General features: G+C 54.6%; 1 protein-coding gene across 1 annotated transcript; it reads right to left on the bottom strand.

The window, feature by feature from the left end:
* Window positions 1-6,096: 6,096 nt before the first annotated feature.
* On the bottom strand, window positions 6,097-7,583 carry HOXA13 (homeobox A13). Its single transcript, XM_075417440.1, has 2 exons — window positions 6,908-7,583; window positions 6,097-6,341 (listed from the first exon to the last, which is right to left on the bottom strand). The coding sequence occupies exons 1-2, from the start codon at window positions 7,581-7,583 to the stop codon at window positions 6,097-6,099; spliced, it is 921 nt and encodes a 306-aa protein (XP_075273555.1).
* Window positions 7,584-7,786: the final 203 nt, after the last annotated feature.

The raw sequence follows: 7,786 nt of genomic DNA, 5'->3' as shown, positions 1-7,786 counted from the left end.
AGGGGGCTTTTGCGGGGGGACCTGGTGGGTGTTTGTTGTTGGCTCGTTTGCTTCATTCCCCACCGAGCAAGGAGAGACGTTCAGCCGCTTCCAGGAAGAGCACGAAAATCTTACCCCAGCGTCCAGAAGCCTCCCCGCCTGTGCAAAAGTATATCCCCGCGGTGACTGACAGCTGGGATCCCGCGCTGGGCTGTAGACCTCCAGATCAGTGAGGATGGATTGCACAGTTTCTGGTTTCCTCCCTTACAGATTAAACGCACTCCGTCTACAAAACACTCCTCCTCCATCGCTCAGTGACTCGGGTTGCTGTTGGTTTGGGGGTTGAAAATTTTGTTGTTGTTGTTCTAGTTGTCGTTGTTGCCTTTAGATGGAGAGACCTCTAGCCACCCGGACACACCGTCCTTCCTGCCAGCTTCAGGCAAAATGCAGCAACATCACAGGCTAATGACGGTTATTGCTGCTATGATTACTGCTATTATTGCTATTTATTTTTTCCTCCCTCTCTGTCTCTCCCTGTCCCCTAGGATTTCCAGTGGCGGTTTGCACACAAGGTGGTTGCAGGAGGTTAAAATGCTGCCTAATTCCACTGACTCCCATCGCACGAGGAGGAGAGAGAGGAGAAAGGAAAAAAAAAAAAAGTCCCAGTGTTTTTGATCACGGGACACCCGACCGTTCCTCCCCAGTACACCCCGGGTCACAGTACAGTAATGACCGTGGGTTGTGCGCTGTAGGACTTGACCTTTCCTACGTAGAAGAGGGCGCTTTCCTCTACGCTACGGGGAGGGAAGGGAGGGGGGAGCGGTGGGAGGAAGAGAGATGCTCTCTTTGGGGGATGTTTAATCACAGTTCAGATCTAGAAACGGGCAAAGCTTCTGCCTTTCAGCACGCCATGTTGAAGCTATTCACTGGAGGGGGAAAAAAATTTTTTTTTTTTTTTTGAACGGGGGTGCGGAGGCGGCGGGGAGGCCAGAGGGAGGAGAGGGAGGGAGGAAAGTCTTAATGAACATTTGCATTTCGTAGTCTAGTTCATGAATCAACTGCGTTAAAGGGGGAGGGGGCCCGGGAGGCAGGGAAGAGCTCACGGCATGATTAAAAACCCCGCGGACGGACCCCTGCGGCCGGGGCGCATCGGCCCCGCCCCGCACCCACCGCCCCACGGGGAAAAGCCCCCCCCGGGTCTCCCCCTCTTCTTTCTGGACTGCTTCAGCGGCCGAGAAGGCGATAGGCCGTCTCTTCAAACCCTCATTGAAGTGCATTAAAACGCATCTAGAAGTTATGAATGGCAACAAACGGCCTTTTAGCGCCTGCCAATATTTTTGTTGTATTAAACGCTGTCTTGATTTTATTGCTAACGCTGCCCACGGAGAATGCTGAAATACACCAGGAATTTGGTTTTATTTAAGACATAGCCTTTTCTTTCTTTTTTTTTTTTTTTTTTTTTTTTTTTTTAAATAAATAATTTGTAGTCTGAAGGCCGAGAGGCTTACCCGTTCGTTCACACAAAATAAAGTCGCTGCTCTGGAAGCAAAGGGCGATTTTCTTTTCTGAGCATTTCGAGATTGAGCACCATATTTTCCCCGTTCTCTTCAGAGGCCGTCTCGGCTAGGGAGGGTTTTTCAGCGGGAGCCTTTCTGGGCAAAAGGTGGCCAAAAAAGATACAGCTTTGCAGTTCTACTTCTCATTCTTTTTCAGAAATACGCTCCTGTCAAGGTTTATTTCCCATAGCAAACCACCTTTGCTATTGCCAAGAGCTCGAGGCGGTGGTAGATTAAATACCGGATTATTCTCTCGGTGGGAAAAAATACAAAATATTTGCTGTACCCAGCCGTCTACATCAAAGACGTAAGGCCATTTTCCGTCCGTGGGAATTTGAAAACTGAGGGACCAAGGACACCCAAAATTAGGGGATCGTAAACGTAAACGTATCCAGACACCGGGAATTAAAATACATGTCGATGAATCCCGTAAGAACTACTCGAAGTGAGACTGAACTGATCTCTTTTGTCTATAGTTATGTTCTCCGTTTTACACTGGGAATGAAATACCGCCCTGACATTCATGTTTCAATAAATACGCTAAATATACAGTAGTAACTTGCTTCCTCCATCCCTCGCGTCCCTTTGCACATCCGCTAAAATGTTGTGCCCCGCGTTTTAATTTCTAGGGGAGCTGAGAAAATAGAGACCCTACTTGGTTAATGTAGGCTTGTTTTTTTAATTTTGTGTTTGATGTCTTTTCAAATCCTTCCTCCAGCACGTTTTTTTTTTTTAAACGTCTGCGAATAAAACTCCTCACACATATAACTCTCCACAGCACGCTAGGCACGAGAAGTTCCCTACTACGATTTTAAAACGTTTCTCTGTAACGCGGGGAGTATAAATAATAATTCCCTCCGAACGACGTGCAGGGACGGACGTCGTGAAGTAATGTATCACGTCCCTTAGTTATTTTCGTTGCTGATATATTTACTTGTAAAACGTATTAGGGATGCATTTTAGGACGCAGATTGGCGAGAGGGGAATATGTAACACAACAGCAATTTGTACTTGAAAATGTATGTGCCCGCAGCTTTTGCACCGTAAATGAAGACAATAAATAACGCGAACGCACACACCTACACAGCCGCTCTCCCCCACGCCCCGTGGCCACTTCCACCCGGCGGAATGCTGCGTGGGTGCAGCCGTGGGGAGGACGGGGAGCCCTTGCCTCGGGAAGCCGCAGACACCCCGGTCCCGGCGCACGGCCGCGGCGCGGGGGGCTCCACAGGGCACCGCCGCCCCCCGCAGCCCCTTCCCTCGGGGTGCCCTGGTGAGCTGCGTCTCTACTCACCTGGCAAAGCCATTCGCCCCCCCCGCGGGACGTTTACCGAGTGGGGACTCGAGGAGGGCCCGAGGAGGCGGCGGCGTGTCCGAGAGGAGCCCCCTGATCCCCGGGACCGGGCGCGGAGACGCCGGCGCGGCCGCCTCACCCCCGGGGTGTCCGGACGAGACCCCCCCCGGCGGAGAGGGGGAGCGGGGAGGGGGAGCTCCGCCGCCGGGCCGGGAAACGCGACCCGCTCCTCCCGCCGAAGCCTGCCAGAGCCTCGACGGCGGCTTGCGTGCTAGCAGGGGTCCGATCCAAAATGTCACCCTACTCCCGCCAGCGACGGCGAGTCAAACGCTCCCCTTTGTGCCCCGTGAAATATATACGCGGCGGAGCTATTTGAACAGTAGCGGAGATTTAATTCGCTAATCCGCGGGCAGCCTAGAAACGCTGAGCAGATTTGAGCGGCAGGTAGCTCACTGCGGAAAGATCATCTTCAAACGCTACCTCCGTTTAAAAGTTACTTTTTTTTTTGTTTTAAAAAAAAAGCGCTGTTAATTTACTGATGTAGGCCATATTCTCTCTTTGTGGGTTTCTTTCAAGGCGCCCATGGATTGTATTGCTCCGGGGCACGGTGTGAAAACGAAGATCCTGCCTAAGGTGCGGAGGACTCGAATCACCCTGCCTATCACCCGCATCTCCGACCTCCAGCACGTGTAATTTGCGCCTTGCCTCACCGAATAATTACTCAGGTTGCGAAATATAACGGAATAAGTAGAATTCTTCGCTCGGAGCGAGAACAAGTGTAAGTCACGAGCGGCTCTCTCCGGGCGATTGAGCTCCTTCGGGACGAAGTGTTGCAACGAGCAGGGGTAAGGCGGCCGGCCGGCGCCTGCATTCGCGGCAGGCACCCAGGTGGGCATCCCGGTGGGCACCCCGGCGGGAGACGGGCCCCCGCCACCAGCCCGCAGCCCCCGACCTCCGCGCAGGGTGCCCGCGGCTCCGGCACCCCCGGCGCGGGGTGTTCCCGCCTGCTCCGGCTCTGCTGAAAAATCCCGGGCCGCGGGGCCGCTGCCGAGGTCGCGGGGTCTGCGGGCTGCCCACCAGCGAGAGGGGGGGTCCCCACCCGTGTCCCTCGCCCGCTGGGCAGCCAAAGGCCCTGCCCCGCCGGGGGTGGGTTATTGCCCCCCTCGGGCGTTGTTGCACTTCGTGGGTCTTTGCCCGCGGTCCCCCTGGTCCTTGCCACTGGGTGGGTCCCTCATCTCCCGCCCCCTCGCAGAGACACGCACGGCCCAGACCGCGCGGCCTGCCGCTTGGGTACCCCTCCCCCGTTATTTCCGCGGCGGGACGGAGGAAACCTGGCCGAGGAAGGTCCCCGTGCCGGGCTTTAGACGGCTGAAATCCCGCACGGCGGCGATGCGTGGGGGGGCGGCAGCGGCCAGGTGCGGGAGGCGGTCACGAGGTGGCGCTCTCGGCCCGCGGATGCCGCCGCGCGCGGAGCTGTCAAAAGTCAAGGTCAGAAATCGGCTTTTTCCCCCCCTCAAGGTCAAGGTTTCAGGCCTTCCCCGTCCTGTCATCGCCACGCAGCCCTCCCCCCCCTCCAAACCTCCCCCGCCGCCTTCCCGCCGAGGCATCGCCGGGCCGAGCAGCGTCCCCCCCGTCCCAGGGGCCGGTCGGACTCCATTTGCCGGCGGGGGCTGCAGAGCTGCGCTGGTCTCGTCCTGCTCTTCCTCCCCCCGGCCCCCAGCCCCTCTGCAGAACCCCTGCTCGGCATTACCGAAACGTTTATAGTTCAGGAGCTCTGGTTATCAGGCGTGCCAGCCCCCGGATAAACACCGTCCTCAAAAAACCCACCCTGTATACGTACGCTACGTAATGGAAGACAACAGTGTTACAATTACGAGACAGATACATCACACTTCTCTTACTAAATGTGCGTAGGCATGGAAAAATAAAGAGTATTTCTTTCAGGTTTTATTACAGTGACTATTTTATTAACAGTATTAATACTACTATACCTATCTACACGTCTTGGGTTTTCATTTTTCAGTAGAAATATAAAAAAAAAAATGAGGGTGCACAAGTACATTTTCACAGTGCGCTGATTTTTTTTTTTTTTTATTTACAAGATAGCTTCTTATAGTGAATAAAAACAAAATAATGTGCTGGTTGAAATAACTGATTGGATTAAAAGGTGCTGTAAAAAGAATCCCTAAACGTTCTACTGCGGCCTCATAACAGACGATAAACAAGGAGAAACGACTAATTACTTATAGATCAAAATATAGATTATATAAATCGAAATACTTCTGGGGAAAAATGTATTTCAGTTCAACGTTCTTGAATTTTTTTTTATCCAGGAAGGTGTTTGCTAGGGTTTTTTTTTTCCCCTACTGTAAAAAAAATGCCAATGATCATGGTTTTTGTATCCACCCAGAGTCAAATATTTTAAAATTTGTGGGGACTTAGAATATTAATTCTTGAAGATTATCTGAGGTTTAAAATAGGCAGAGTCCTTTAAAAAGTATTTATTGTACGGTCTGCAGGAGGAAAAAATAAACAACAGCAAAACCCCAGTTCAGATGACAAGAAATCATCCGCTGAAAACAAAAAATAAAACCGAAAGACATCTCCAAGCAAATATTTTCCTTTCTATCCCCACTAGTTTGCGATGTTTTAAATTTGCTATCAAGATAGATCCTCCACAGAGCTTCCTTCATTACTGGTGTCTCTGAAATCCTTATTCAGTACCTTCGAGGTTTATTATTACTTTTTGACATTAAATGCATTGCTTAAAAACATACAGTAATTGTACTTTTTTTTTTTCACTATGGTTTACCTGAGCAGTCATTCAACATACAGTTTGGATTGCAATGGAAGGAAACCAGCTTATGTGTCCGCGTCGACCTCCTCACATTAACCAGCTCTCGCACTGTGGCCACGAAGAGTCTTCTCAAAAAGTAAGGTCGCAGAAGTACTTACAAGTTTCTCAGAAAATCGTGTGTCTCCGTTGCAAGTGTATCTCTCGGGGCTGGGCGAGTGGGCTGTACAGTCTGTCAGTGATACTGGCTGGCTGCTGGGGATTTCAGGAGAACTGTCAGTCTTAGCCATTTTGCTACAGAAATATTAAAAAAAAAAGCGCTATAATTCCAAAGATACAGATCTCTTGTTCTGAAAGAAGAGGTTCATTGTCTTTTCTCTTTTTAATTATTATTAATAATTATTTTAATCTGAAGACGAAAAAAAAAAGAAGTTCTGAAACTTTCGAGCTGCTGCTTCTCCATTTTTAATCCATTAACTGGTAGTCTTCAATTTGTTGATCACCTTTTTCTCTTTGACCCTTCTGTTTTGGAACCAGATTGTGACCTGTCTCTCTGACAGATTCGTAGTCGCCGATATCCTCCTCCGTTTGTCTTTGGTTATGAACTTATTTGTAGCGTATTCCCTTTCGAGTTCTTTTAACTGGACCTTTGTGTAAGGCACCCGCTTCTTCCTCCCGCGCCTGTAGGAGTTGGCATCGGAGGGGTGGGACACGACGTCTGGAACAGAAAACAGCCCCGCAGGCAAGCGTTAGAAACCGCTCGGACCGCGAAGGGGCATCTTCGAGCGGGGCAGGGGCAGAGCCACAGCCACAGCCCGCTCCTCCGCCCCGCTCGGCCCGGCCCGGCCCGGCCCGGCCCGGCTCGGCTGCCGGTGCCCGGCCCGGGCCGTGGGACCCCCCGGCCGCCGCAGCGTTCGGCCGCGGGAAGGCCCGCTCCGGTCAGACGGAGGGGAGGCCGCGACCCACCCCCGCCGAGCCCGGCGTGGGACCCCGGCGAGGACGGCGCCGGGCCCTGCTCGCCGCGGGGTTTGGCGCAGAATCCCGCCGCGGGGCTCCCCGCGGCCCCGTTCAGCTGCTTCCCCTCCCGGGGCTGGGCGGGGGGCGGCACCGGGACCCGCTCCGGCGGCCCGGGGCATGTGCGGCCCAGGGCGGGACGGGGCCGGGGAAGGGTCAGCCCCGGGGGCGATCCCGGAGCCCTGCCGGCGAGACACCTGGCGGGGGCGGGGGGGAGAGGAGGTTGGGGGGGGGGGCGGTTTGTCAGGGGGAGCCGTGCAGGTGTATTACCCGGGAGGGTCGACTTCCAGAGGTGAGGCGGCTGGCTCTGCTCCTTGGGGCAGTAGACCTGCCCATTCCACCCGTTGGTGATGGCCCAGGGCTGGTAGCTGTCCATGGGGAGCAGGGGGTCGTGGCGCGGCTCGCCGGGGCCGCCGATGGCAGGCACCACGGGCATATCCAGGTAGCCGGGCACCGGCTGGTAGGGCCCGGCGGCGTAGCCCTGGTAGAAGGCGAACTCCTTGGCCCGCGACGTGAACTCCTCGCCGGAGACCGAGGTGTCCATGTACTTGTCGGCGAAGGTGGAGGCGGGCTGGGCGCAGGATTTGATGGCGTTGTGGTGGGTCATGCGGCACGGGTAGTAGCCGCTGCCGAAGTAGCCGTAGGGGAGCGCGGGGCCGGAGGAGCTCTGGACGGCGGCCGAGCAGGGGCTGCATTGCTTGACGGCGGGCTCGGCCATCCCGGCGGCGGGGGCCTCGGCGGAGGTGTAGGCGGCGGCGCTGGGGGCGGCCAGGGGAGCGGGGTGAGCCATCAGGTTGCGGCAGGGGTTGGCCGCCGCCGCCGCCGCCGCGAAGTTGCTGCCGGCGTGAAACCCGTCCATGTTCTTATTGATCTCATCCAGGCTGTTGTCGTAGAGGAACATGACGGGCTCGATCCAGCGGGGGTGGAGGAGCACGGAGGCTGTCATAGCCCGCTCCGCATTGAGACTAGTGGCTCTTTTTTAAAAGCCCCAAAGACTGAAAAAAGAGATACTCAATCTCCGGGACTTGACCGGGGCTGACGCGCCAGTGTCGCGCCAGGCCGGCCCTCATTGGGCCGCCCGCCCCCACGTGATATGCAAAGCAGCTGATAAACATCTGAAGGAATAAAGTGGAGACAATTAAACCACGC

This window comes from Opisthocomus hoazin, chromosome 4 (genome assembly GCF_030867145.1).
Source record: "Opisthocomus hoazin isolate bOpiHoa1 chromosome 4, bOpiHoa1.hap1, whole genome shotgun sequence".
NCBI lineage: Eukaryota > Metazoa > Chordata > Aves > Opisthocomiformes > Opisthocomidae > Opisthocomus > Opisthocomus hoazin.
Note: the sequence above shows the minus strand (reverse complement) of the source record. Positions and strands in the feature narration are given on the sequence as shown.